The 14,051-nt window shown below is 40.6% G+C and overlaps 1 protein-coding gene across 4 annotated transcripts in view; it reads right to left on the reverse strand.

Moving 5' to 3' along the window:
- The window catches only part of SSBP2 (single stranded DNA binding protein 2), a 165,309-nt gene that overhangs the window by 99,991 nt on the left and 51,267 nt on the right, over positions 1–14,051 (reverse strand). For all 4 annotated transcript variants that reach the window (XM_054986656.1, XM_054986655.1, XM_054986654.1 and 1 more), the window contains exon 4: positions 11,171–11,255. In XM_054986656.1, coding sequence (XP_054842631.1) covers positions 11,171–11,255 — 85 coding nt within the window. The remainder of the gene's footprint in view (positions 1–11,170; positions 11,256–14,051) is intronic.

A 14,051-nucleotide genomic window follows, 5' to 3' on the forward strand; every position in this document is an offset into this window, starting at 1 on the left:
AATCTAAAAAAGAAATTATTTTGGAGTTGTTTTCAGTACTTTTCAAAACTATTAATTTTTCTATTGGGGGAAAAAAGGAGAAGGGCAGGGTTTTTTCCAGGCCTTCATATGTCTATTCAAAACAGAAAAAGAACAGCAAAGTGACAGATACTTTTATAAAGAGAGATACAAGTTGAGTCTGATGGAATTGTAAGGGTCTAACTAGAGGCGTGAGTGCTCAGGAAAAAAATGGAAAAAATTAGGCTGCTTCCAGTTTTTTCTAATGGACCAGCAAAATGAAATTCTTATGAAATATTTTGTATTTCAGAATGAGTAAAATGTTTCTCAAAACAAGGCTTTTCACATCCAAAATGTATAGCATGAACAAGACTGAGGACTTCCTCAATTTTTCCATGGAAAAATTGGGAAATTTGGGGGAGCACCCATGAAAAAAACTCATATTGTAAACATACAATATTTTAAGATTTTTTTTGCTTAAATGTAAATAATTTTGGCAACAATTAATATGCAATGTGTTTAATGATAATACATTCAGTATTTTCAATATCATAAAGTTTAGTTTAATATGCCAGCAATACTACCTATTGTGACTCTTTGAGCGAATTTCTGTCTGAACAATATACTTTCTTTTGTTTACTCCATGATTTGTTTGCTCCCTTCAACTTCTATTTTTACTACTTCTCATTCGGAAAAAACCTAAAGATTCATGTGCTACAGTAGCGTGAGTTACAGCAGTTTGCAACTCTTTTTTTAATATAAAATGAAGATATTTACACTTTTAAATTTGCTAAATATGCCAAATAAGAACTATTTTATATGTTGACTAAGTTATAAATAACACATTTCATGTTGCTGAATCAGTAAAGGAAGCTTAGGTTTGATAGAAAAATAAATATTGCATATATTTCAATTTCCCCCCAAATTTCCATGTCTTCCTCAAAAATGGCTTCAAAACTTCCAGTAATTTTACATCTCTCATTGTAAGACTGTATTTATGTTGTATTAATGATACATTAATGATGACTGTATTAATTGTATATTAGAGCGGGAAAATGTCTATTAGATTTAAGATTCTCCTAAATATGTACAAAGTTATTTTAGTAAGGTGATGCAAAGTCTTGAGCCAGTTTAGTGTAGTGGTTAAGAGTGGCAGGACTCTAATCTGGAGAACCGGGTTTGATTCCCCACTCATCCACTTGAAGCCAGCTGGGTGACCTTGGGTCATCACAGCTTTTCCAGAGCTCTCTCAGCCCCATCCATCTCACAGGGTTACTGTTGTGGGCTAATAATAGCCTACTTTGTAAACCGCTCTGAGTGGGTGTTAAGTTGTCTTGAAGGGCGGTATATAAATTGAATGTTGTTGTTATTATGCTGATTTCTTCAGAATTCCACTAACATGCAACTTTCCAGAACCAGCAAGAACTGCATTTCCAGTGAGTTTTGAACTCTTGCATTTTAAAACTAAGTTGCAAATAAGTAAATAATGATTATATGGAAAAACCCACACACAAAGAAAAGATATAGTACGCAGAAATGGTTCAGGTTTAATTCAAATTTTATAGTATAAAATATTAAAGGCAATTTTCAATCTACTGGTTTCAGCTTTCACCGAACATACGGATATTTCTTTAGATAACTTTATGTTAATTTTTGAGGAGATACAGCTTGTTGATTATTATGTAATAACTATGTAGTAGTAGATATCTATTCAGAGTACTCATGTTGACATTGTGCAAGGAAATTAAATGAAAACAAAATGCCGGGAAGCTTCAGGTGTACAGACAAATATGCTAGACAAAAGATATGAGCCCAGTGAATTGCAACTAAGCTAAAAAATGACAGCATTGTGAATGCATTGGGAAAATATTCATATATACTGATTTGTGAATACAACAGCCTAAAGCATTAATGGCATTGTCATTTTATCAATAGTCATATTTAATTGTCAACCTCGACCCCAATGCAGTTGAAAAAAACCCAATGCAGCTAGGTACAGAATGGAAGATTTGCATTTCACTTACCGTGAAACTTCCTTTCTTGGTGGTCCAGGAGTGGGGCAGTCCTTAGTCTCGGGGATCAGCTCCTCCTCTCCTAGGCAGAGCCATACGATTCAATCGATCCCTGAGAGGAGAGGCTTTTTGCTGGCACACCAGTTCATTTTGAAGCCCAAATTCTCTGCATGCACCATCATTATGAGACTTGTTTTCCTTTTTCCATTCTCATCGTCTTCTATGAAGTTTAACTGGAATACTAACACGTCAACTATACACATAAGGTCATTGCTCCTTCCCCCATTGCTGATTTATTTGTCTTATGCCTTTGTTACTTATATTACACCCTCTTCTCAATATCTCCTGGGTAGGTAGGACTGCCCCACTCCTGAACCACCGAGAAAGGAAGCTTCATGGTAAGTGAAATTCAAATCTTCCATTCTCCAGTGGACCAAAGGAGTGGGGCAGTCCTTACTCTCAGGAGATATATATATCAGTATCTCCCAGGGAGGGTGAACGTTTCTATGGCAAGATGGTGTGCTGTAGCATCCTCCTTCCAAAGGCTACCTCTGCCAAGGCTATTTTGTCTATTCTAGAACGTTTTGTGAAAGAGTGCACTGATTTCCAAGTTGCTGCTTTGCATATCATTTCCAAGGATGGGAATGTTCTGTATGCTGCCAATGTGGCCACTCCCCTAAGGGAATGAACTTTTATGCCCACTGTGTGGGGGGGGGTCCAATTTTTTTGTTTTGTACGCTATAATAATACATTCCCTTATCTATCTGCTTAAGGAAAAAGTGGATACCCTTTGTATTAGGGAGCATCTCCTGAATGACACAAATGTTCTCAGATTGATGTATCTGTATGGTTCTGTCCAAATAATAACTCAGTGCCCTTCTCACATCTAGACAGTGTCATTCCTTTTCTTTTTAATGTTTTTGATCCTTACAAAAAGATGCTAGTATTATGTCCTCTCCCCTATGGAAGGTAGAATTCACTTTAGGGCCGAAGGTCAGATCTGGTCTTCATACTACTTTATCATTGTGAAATATACAGTGTTCTTTATCCACTGATAAGGCCTGTATCTCTGAAACTCTTCTTGCCAAAGTGATTCCTATGAGAAATATAGTTTTAAGTGCCAGTTCCTTTAATGGGCAAGACATCAGAGGTTCAAAGGGTTCCTTTGTGAGTGCTGTTAAAACGACATTAAGGTTCCAAGTTGGGAATCTATGTATTTGTGGTTTATTTATCAGTGTTGTTTCTCTCAGGAACCTCTCAGGAACGGGTGTCATGTGAGTGATGTTCCCTTCCTTACTCCCTTTATGGCAGAGATCTGATACTTGGCATTTTAAAGTGCTAGTTCTGAGGCCTTTGTCTAGCCCTTCTTGAAGAAAAAGTAGGATCTCTTCTACTGAAGATGTCAAGGGATTGGTTCTCCTATTCCAAAACCAGTCTTGGAAGACCTGCCACATTTATTGTAGCTTTTATTTGTTGAACATCTTCTGGATGTCAACATGGTGAATATTACTTTCTCGGTATAGCCTAGTTCTTTCAGCGGCCTGCATTCAGTCTCCATAATAACAACATACTTTGTAAACTGCTCTGAGTGGATGTTTAAGTTGTCCTGAAGGTCAGTATATAAATCAAAGGTTGTTGTTGTTGTTGTTGTTATTTTCTTGTCCTGCAACATGTACTGCTTTTAGCGATCTCAGGTCTGTTTCTGCTCAAGTCATTATTGTGGACATTTCCTTATTCAGGGTTTTGAACCTGGTTCCTGCCTGTCTGTTTACATTTGCCTTCGCTGTCATATTGTCTGTTTGCACCATGACATGGTGTTCTGATAGGCTGTCCTAAAATTCCTGTAGGCCCTTCTTGATGGCCCTTAGTTCTAACAGGTTTATGCTGTTTGTCCTTTCTTCTTTTGACCACGTACCTTGGGCCATCCTGTTCTGTGTGTGTGCTCCCCAGACCTTCAGGCTTGCATCTGTAGTCATTATAACTCTCCTTGGTTCCATGAGGGCCATTTCTTCTTGAAATCTGTTTGGTTCCATCCACCAATTCATTTCTGTGCCTAGGGTTGCTGGTATCTGCACCCTCCTCTGGCATCTATGTACAAAGGCAGAAACCTTTGTAGTGGACATGTATGGAATCTTGACCATTGTAGAATGTTCTGGCAGGACACCATCATCCCTTAGAGTTTGGCTAGTTGCATCATGTCCACTTTCCTTCTTTCCTGTACCTCTTCTATCAGGGCAGTGATCTTCTGTTGCCTCTCCTGTGACATGAATACTTTGTCTTTTAATGTGTCTAGCATGACTCCCAAATGTATGATCCTCTGTACTAGTATCAGACTGCTCTTTTCTCTGTTGATTACACTGCCTCCAGGCTGGATTCTAGGGATGGTACCTTGATTAGGATATTGTACAGGTACGGGGACACGGATACCCCTTGTAGTCTAAGTAACACTATTACTGTTACCAGTATCTTTGTGAATACTCTTGAAGATGATTTGAGTCCAAATGGTAGAGCCCTGTATTGATAGTGATCTCTGCCATATGCAAAGCGCAGGTATTTCCTTTGCCTTTCCTTTATGGGTATATGCAGATAGGCCTCTGACAGATCTACGGAGGTTAGGTAGTCTCCTTTTTGGCTAGCTCCTGCAATGGATCTCATTGTTTCCATCTTGAACCTGTGTGACTTGATGTAATGGTACAGGTCCAGGATCACTCAGATATTGCCATTCTGTTTTGGTACAAAGAAGAACACTGAGTAGACACCTAGGTTTTATATCGTGCTGGTATTGGTTCTATCGCCTTTATTTCCAAAAGGTGTTGCATGGCTTTCTTTATTAGGTGGTGTTTTTATTCCAATAGGTTTCTCGGAAGCTGGATGAGGCACTTTGGTGGTACTGAGTCAAATTCTAGAGAGTACCCCATAGATACCATTTCTGGTACCTATTTGTCTGTGATCGTCTGCTGCCATGTTCTTGATAAGTGCTGTAATTGCCCCCCTTATTTGTATGACCTTCACATGTTGGTTATAGTCATGCTGTAGTTTATGCTTCATATCTGCGGGACCACCTCTCCCTATATACACCCCAGATCACACCAGATTAGCAGAAAAACAACTACTGGTGGTCTCTGACCCCAGGGAGGTCTGCCTAGCCTCAACCAGAGCCAGGGTCTTTTCAGTCCTTGCCCCGACCTGGTGGAACTCTCTGTCCTGGCCCCGACCTGGTGGAAATCTTTGTCCATCGAAACCAGAGCCCTGCAGGATTTGTTGTCCTTTCACTGGGCCTGTAAGACAGAGATGTTCTGCCAGGCATATGGCTGAATCTGGGCTAGGCCACCACTGGCCTCACAGAAGGAGGGAGGGAATTAATGATTTAACCCTCTCCATCAGATGTTCCACCACCACCCTGTTTTAACAGCTTAATTGCACCTGAAAATTACATTAGTTATTGCCTATGGGTTTTATCCAAGCGAAGCAAAACAAATAGCTATACAGTGCTTACTGCTATCTTGGTATTTATTTATTATCACTACAATTGACCAAAACTTTTGTAATGTTTTTTGTGAATTGTTATTAATTTTTATGGATAACTTGTATATTTATTGCTGTTTATTGTGGTTTTTAATGATGTAATCCATCCTGAGCCCACTTGCGGGGAGGACGAAATAGAAATCCAATAAAATAAACACATAAATGCTGAGTGTACTTTCTTTGGTCCTTTTGGTTGCTGTCTGGATTCCCGAAAGGTGAATGGTCAATTCTCACTTCTGGACCTTGGTTGCCAGTAGCCTTTGAATTGTCTGGCATTACTCAGTCATAGGGGGCGTTTGGAGTCCCAAAAAGAGTGTGGCCCTATTTTGGTCTTTGATTCCCTCCTTTTTGATGGTAGGACTTTTTTCTTTTCTCTGTCCTCCACTAAATACTTGTCCAGGGCTTCTCTGAACAGTTTGGCTGCTGTAAAGAATATAGCTGCTACTTTGGTACATGCAGATAGGTATACGTCCCAGTTTCTCAGTCATGTATTACGCCTCGCTGTGATGTTGAATCCCATGGGTCTTGAAGACATTTGGAACACATCCAGTGTGGCATCTGCTGCAAAGGCTGTAGACAGGGCTATCTTTTTGCCCCCGATGAGGCCACTTACTGGGGTTCAGGGGGCAGTGCATTGTTGAAGGTTTTTCTCACCTCCGCCGCTGCTGCCGTCTGGTCAGGCTGAGGTCCTGGTGGCTAAATAGCCTCAGCATCGCTCATGCCTAGAATTGAGGACTCAACCACTCCTCTGTGTGAATGGGGTTAAAATTCCTCTAGCCTGAAGGCTGGAGGAGCCCTGCGGGAGCCCTCACAGTGCTGGGCCCTAGGAAAACCTAGGGCCATCAGCTCCACCACTCACTTTGTGTTCCTTTGTGAATTGGGTGGTGGTGGCGGCAAGACCTTCCTATTCCCCTGTGAGCTTTCCTTGTCTCTGCTTTCTTTCTCTGACATTTGGGATCATTGCTCTCAGGAGCAAAAAGTTTGACGTCCTGCTCTGTGCAGGGATGGAAAACACTGGCGTGCCAGGGAAGATCCCCTCCCCTTGGTGATCAATTGAATTGACCGGCCCTACCTAGGATTGGAGGAGCTGCTCCCCGAGAGTAAGGATTGCCCCACTTCTTAGGATCACTGGAGAATGAGAATTTTTTCTATAGATATGAAGAAACCCCTAAGTTTGTATTAAAAAATCCAAATATTTTAAGAAGTCAGGGAGAATTTAAAATTCCCTCAAACAGAGGAGTGTTATCTGCCCTTGTGCAGCCAATCTCAAGGGAAAGAGACCTCATGTTCCTTTCTTCCCAGGCTGTACCATCATCCCCGGAAAGAAGGCAGTGATACGGGCACTCAGGTGGAGGCAGTAGAGCTGCAAACAAACAGGCTTGCAAGCCTGGCAGGGAACAAAGGAAACAAGAACAAAGGAAACAACACGGGTAAGGGTAAGAGAGGTACTGCCTCTGGATCAGCCCAGGAAAAGGCAGTGACACAGAGTGGGTGTTCAGTTTTAGTACTAATAATTATAGTACTAATTATTATTAGTACTAATAATAATAATGATTCTGACTTATGGGAAAACAAACACTACCAAGAAAATATCCAGAGGGGGGAAAAAGTAATATTTTTCCTTATCATTCATTAACTAGGCACAGTTTGGCCAACATTATATACTTTCAATCCAAAATGGTATCAATAGGAAAAAGTTAAGCACATCCTTAATTCTTCCACAGTGAAAATCAATTGGGCTTAAATACTTAGCCATGGCGGGATAGCATCCTTATTAACTTGTATTTCACTGATAACATTTAATAGTTTCCCCAATAGCAACTTAATCCATTTTCTCTTTCATGTAAATTCATTGATAAATATCATCAATAAATGTTTAATTCAAGTTAGAGTTTTAACACTTACATTTTGTTGTTGCCCAAATTTGATTTTTTTAAAAAAAATATGTAAAATTACTAAATCTTTACCAGAAATGCAAGTATGAGAAAAGATTTTCATCAGTTAAGAATACAAGGAAATAAACAATTATTGGTTCCATTCCTATGTATTATTTTAAGCTTGCTACAAATTTACCCACTGTTTCATCTTTTGCAGCAACAATACAGCTGATCTTTTTTTAAAGATGAAAACTTCTTTGTGTAAAAAAAATTCATGCATATTTGTGAGTTTGGGATTTTCATTTTTCTTTTTAGATCTTTTTCATTTTTTTAAATAATCACAGGCATTTTCCAAAATGTGTAGCGTTAAAACACATATTTAGGAATTATTTATACAAGTAGTTTATGTTAATTCCATATCAACATATCACATATGTTTGGATTATCTATATGCAATCACATGAATCACTTCTCCAATGGTACAGCTCAAATGACATTGGTACCTCTGCCTAGCTCCTACAATTATAAGGATAGTAACCACATTGTTTAGCTGAATCCCACAGGGAACTTTCCTTCATTCACCACACCACAATGGAATCCAATACAGCATGACAATAGATGCATCACATATCCTGGAGATGCTGGGGCATAAACAGGACTGAATAATATAAACATAATTAGGTTTCCAGCCTATACTTATCACTAGGGATACAGTTTACACAACCAGCAGTTTTTTTGTCTATGGCCTGCAAACTCACAGTATCATTACAGCCATGTTATCTCAAGCAAGTTGGACAGATGCCCTCGCTTCACAATTTTTATATAATCACCTAGGTTAATGGATAACAAAGTTCTTCAGAATGTATAAAGAAATCATGTCTTTCTGCATGGGACTGAGAATGATGTCCCCAATCTAGAAGGATAGGGACAGAGCTTTAAGAGGAGCAAGTTGGATTTAGCTATGAAGGCTTACTAGGTGAAGTTTGCAGGGATTGAGGGCCAAACTTGACAAGATGTTGGGATACTGGGTTAATTGATATCTCAAGTGTCTGTAAATAGCTGCTGGGGAATTAGTGGAACAGCATAGGAAAGGGCTTAATTTGTGCATTAGCATCAACAGGCAAATAGCAAGTCCAATGAAACTAGGCAAATCCAGTTGGGTTGGTACCATCATGGTACCAATCTGAAATGGGGCCCACTAAGCTGCTATTTACCAATTAAAGCACTCAGAATATTCAGTCCCAGATCTCCCAGCACCTTGTCTATTTAGCCCCAATCTGATACTGGTGTAGAACTGAATGTTCATCCCATTAATACCATCTCAACCTGCATAAGTGTAAACAGATTCAAACATTGTAGGTCTTCAGACTTTTCTTCTAAAGAAAGGTCACTCCATAAAGGTATCCCATTACCTAGGGAAAGTTGGAAACAAATTTGGGATCACCCATTTAGCCACTATAAGCCAAGAGGAAAGGCAGAGTATAAATATTTTAATACATGCTTAAGTTGCCAAAGCCACATAGTTCTAAGATTTGGGATGGGGCTATGACACAATGGTATAACATCTGCTTTGCATGCAGAATGTCCAACTCACCAGCACCAGCACCTCTAATTTAAAAGGATCAGGTGATAGGTGATGTGAGGGACCTCTGCCCGAGACCCTGGAAAGTTAAAAGCCAGAACAAACAACTGATAGACCAATTGTTTGACTCAGGAGCCCTGTGCAGACAACCCTTACATGTGCTGACAACCCTTACATGTGTGGGGAGGAAAAGTGAGTACGTGTGTGCTGGCCCTGCCTCCTCGTCTTTATGCAATCACAGAGTTGTCTGTACAAGGTGAATGTGCTGAGGAAGTACCCACACATGCCCCCTTCCCATGATCAGCAAAGTTCAGAATGTACCACTGCTGATCATGGGGAAAGCACTTGAAAGCACCTCCTCTCCATGTTCACACCATGGACATGTCTGGACCTGGAGAGGGTTAAATGGCTGCTTTTTCCCTTCCTCCTTTGGTGGTATGGACACATTCAATCTTTTTTTCCCAAAGCCAGGAATGAGTTGTATGTTGCTGTGTTGTAAAGTTACTGCTCATTTGTCCAGGCTTTAAAAGCCAGGAAAGGGTTAAATGGCTGCTTTCCCCTTCTTCCCAGTGTTTTCTGCTAGTGCCAACTCCCCCAAGAGTTTTATACAGCCCTTTGGAAACAAAGCGGCAGGGAAGCTGCCAGGAGAGGATGAAGCAGCAGCATTTTAACCCTTTCTTGGCTTGGCTTAAAAAAAAAGAGAGTAGAACAAGCACAAAAAGTACGTTTCCCCCCAGATATCCGCCACCAATTGTCTCTCCAGTGGGCCCAGGACAGCCCAATCAGCAAATGGGAGGGGGGCAATGGGTTCCAACATTGCAACATTACTACACTTGCTCAAAGTTTTTTAAAAATGTGCGACGTGAATTGCAAACCCCCGAAAGCTCAAAACTGCACCGAAGCTTCAAAGCCCGTCTAAAATGAAAAGCAAGACGCCAAACTGAAACTGCCTTGTACAGTGTGGAACGTGGAGGTGCCATGCGGAAGCCACTGCAATCACGGCAAATGTTCATAAATAGCGGTTTAAACCGTACGTGCGAAAAGGGCCCTGATTAAATTCCTTTCAGCAGAAGCAGGGGATGGTAAGAAGGCAGCGGATGCATGGTATGGGAAAACGTAGTTGTGTGATGGCCCTTAAGTTGTACATTAATGATTATATGCTTTGTTCAAATAGCATAAACTAACATTACAACTATGCTAAATCTATGTATTTTTATAAATTCTGCTAAAATAATAGGAAACCATGACTGTGCTGCCAATTTAGATTTCAAAGATGAAACCAGGTCCCAAATCTACTTGCTTTCAACCATAATTATCAAAGCACAGTAGCTGTCTTCTCCCAACAACCTTGTGCTACTACCAGAGGAAAACATAATTCATGAACAATTTCTTGTAGAAAAATCTTGATGAAGCTAATGGAAACTGCACACATGTGGTCATGCCAGCTTCCACCTGTTACAAAATAGTTTGCATTCAAAAGCTCCTAACTAGCTATATCAAATCAATTTCACAACACTTACCTAAGTAGACTATGGGCACATTTGCAAGTGCTATCCCTTAGATTTCTTAATGTTGGTTTTGTTTTCCCCAAAACATATTTTTCCTGTTAGATAAACTAGACAGTACTGGTCGATCATTTATAGACTTTGGCCAAATCGACACTTACCGGCACAGCGCTAAGCAGGTGGAGTGAGAGTGTCTTTCTGGCCCGATTTATGACGTCATCGCACCATGATGCCGCTCTCGTGGTGCAATGACATCATAAAACGCACCAGAAAGACGCTCTCACTCCGCCTGCTTAGCGCTGTGCCGGTTAAGTGTGGATTCGGCCTTATACAATCCTGCTCTTCCCTAGGTTATAATTTTTGCCTACATATCCTCCTTCCTACACTTCTTTACCATTGCCATATATATTCAATTTATGACAGTATAACAAGTTTGACCTTATCAAACCTTATCTTTCTTTTAAGGATGCACCCTTGCCAGTCCACAAAATGTAAATTCTTTCACTACTTATAAGGTTAATGTTAGTTTCCCTTCTCCTGTTAACTACAGAAAGTAGCCACGTGGCAGGAAGAGCCATCCTTGAACACTTGAAAATCATCAAGTGCAGAGTAAGCAGTAATTGTGAACCAAGCCTACAGGCAAAATGCAACAAATAAGTACCAAAGACTTACATAGTCATGAAAGGCTTTAGCTTCACTTGAGTGTTCACACGTTTCACGTCTTTCCGGAGCTGCACAGTAGAGATCCCAAAAAACACTAAAAACAAAAAAAAGGACATCGTACTTTACATGTAGTTCAAGTACAAGAACCTCAAAGTACCCAAACAAACACATTATATCCTATGGTCATCACCACAGCATTCATCTCCTCATCCTTTAAACAGTATTTTGTTCAGCATCAGGATTTATGCAATATACAGCCAGCACTGTACAAATATTGGAGCAGTGGAAGCTAAACTAATTTCTGCACATACTAAAGGCCACATGCAGGTCTGTATGAAGAATAGCCACGCTTTCTTCTCTCTAGTTCAACACTAGAGGTGGGCACGAATTGCAATACGAAGCAAAAAAATGCACAAACCAGGCCAATTGGTGGTTCATGAAAACACGGTTCGTGGGGCCATGTTTTCCACAAACTCCACGGCTTTTGGGGCCTGGTTCATCCGTTTCATAAGCGGTTTGTGAAGCCAGACAGGCGGGCACCACTGTCCACATGGGGTGTGTGAAACTGACAGCCCCGTTTCCTGCTGCCCACAAGTGGCAGGAGAATGGGGCTGTCTGTTTCAAATGCCCCGCACCGGGTTCAGCCAATCTGCTGAAGCCGGGCGGGGCATGTGAAACTGACAGCCCTGTTCTCCTACCGCCCGTTAGTGGCAGGAAAAGGGGAATGTCAGTTTCACTCACCCCGTGGGTGTTTTGAAACTGACAGCCTTCCCCTGCCGGTTGCAAGCAACAGGGGAAGGCTGCGATTTTCAAATGCCCCATGCTGGCTTCATACGATCAGATGAGGCCAGAGCGGAGTGTTTTGAAACTGACAGCCTTCCCCTGCTGCTTGCAAGCGATAGGGGAAGGCTGTGACTTTCAAACACCCCGCACCGGCTTCATCTGATTGGTTGAAGCCAGCATGGGATGTTTTGAAACTGACAGCCTTCTCCTGTCGCTTCCAGGCAACAGGAGAAGGGGGCTGTCAGTTTCAAACACCCCATGCTGGCTTCAGCAGCCGGCGCAGGGTGTTTGAAATTCCACAAACCATGAACCGATTTGTGAACTAGGAAAAGGTTGTGGAAGTTTGTGGTTAGTGGTTCATGGAACTTGACAAACCACGAATCACGTGGTTTGTTTTTTTCGGTTCGTGCCCATGTCTATTCAACACTACAAGCAACCCAAAAGCTGCTTAAGTATATCAGACTGAAAAAGAAATCAAACTTCTATGATCCATCTTAGAAACCTTCAAACCTATTAGAAACAAACACCAATATACAGCGGTGAACATAGGTTGGAGAGACAGCATGTATGAACAGGTCCAGAAAATGTCTGAAATATTTTACAAATCTGAAGGACAGCCAAGGCTTGAACCTCCAAGCTGTGGCATCTGTTCTCCCCTGCAAGTCTTCCATAGGGGAATGAACAGGAGAAGCAAAGAGGAAGGAACTGGTGGAACAGGATAAATATCCATTAATATTAAAATGATTAAAGTAAACCAATTAAAATTTTGAATTAAAGTCTCTTTTTTAACACACAGAGGACTATGTAAATTAAGCTAACATAGAGATATACGTATTTAATAGATTTTATTTTTCATTTACCGGGGGATAATTTCTCTCAATGTCTGAAAATCTTACTATTGTTTGTAATTTTGTTATGGTTAAGCAGTATAGATATGGCACAATAGACAATTAACTACATATTTATTTCTAAATGGCTCACACTGATAACCATGGAATGGAAAACGAACTCTGGGGTTCAGCTCCTATCCTAGTCGTATATTTCCAGCAAGTCTTATAATCTTCATAATTTTAAGTTGACAGATCCATTAGGATTTCTGCATGCTCTCAAATAATCATAAACAGGATTCTGCATATCTGACTAGAGAACTCTCATTCATTTGAACAGCAGTAACAACCTCAAGCAGGGATGGGTAAACAATGGCCATTTCCACACACGTTGAATAATGCACTTTCAATGCACTTTCGTAATCCTTTAGAAGTGGATTTTTTGTTCCACACATGGAAAATCAGTTTCAAATCTTCACTAAAGTGTATTGAAAGTGGATTATCCAACGTGTGTGGAAGCAGCCAATATCTGCCCCTCCAATGGCATGAGCATAGACATTACTGTGCATACATGCACCCTCTGTGGGTTAAAAAACATTGAGGACTTAAAGAACTCTTAAGATAGGCTACCTGGTTTATTTGTTGTTTCATGTGAAACAACAATATTATTAATAAGTGATTGGATATTGCTGAGTAAACTAAAACAATCCATACAAAATGGAAGCACTATGGGTTGGAAACTGGGCTTATGGACAAACAGGTGCCTGGCCTGTTCTAGGTGAAGCTATACTCCCTTGAAGTGTGCATAATATGGAAGTGCTCTCTAGGGACAGTCAGGCAAATTGTAGAAGTTGTTAGGAATGTCTTTTTTCAACTTCTCCAACTGCAGCCATTCCTGCAGAAAGCCGATCTAACTATCGTCATGCATGCCTTGGTAACATGGGAATTAGATTACTGCAACACTGTACATGGAACTACCCTGGAAGATTTTTTAGAAGCTTCAGCTAGGGCCCATTTATAGCAGTAGTCTATTGCAGTGGACCATACTAAAAATTTCTTGCCAGCAGCTTATCTTACTGCCCTAGAGATTTCTAAGCACCAGAGAACTTCCACTCTGGTATGCTTTAATGCCTTACCCTCAGCCCTTTTGAAAGGTAGGTATCTTCGCATCCCTCCTTCCCAACGGGTTTGCCCTTGCCAAATGGGAAAGGTAGAGACAGTTGACCATGTATTATTACAATGTCCTTATTATAACAACATATGCAATAATATATTACACT

Source organism: Eublepharis macularius, chromosome 8 (genome assembly GCF_028583425.1).
Source record: "Eublepharis macularius isolate TG4126 chromosome 8, MPM_Emac_v1.0, whole genome shotgun sequence".
NCBI lineage: Eukaryota > Metazoa > Chordata > Lepidosauria > Squamata > Eublepharidae > Eublepharis > Eublepharis macularius.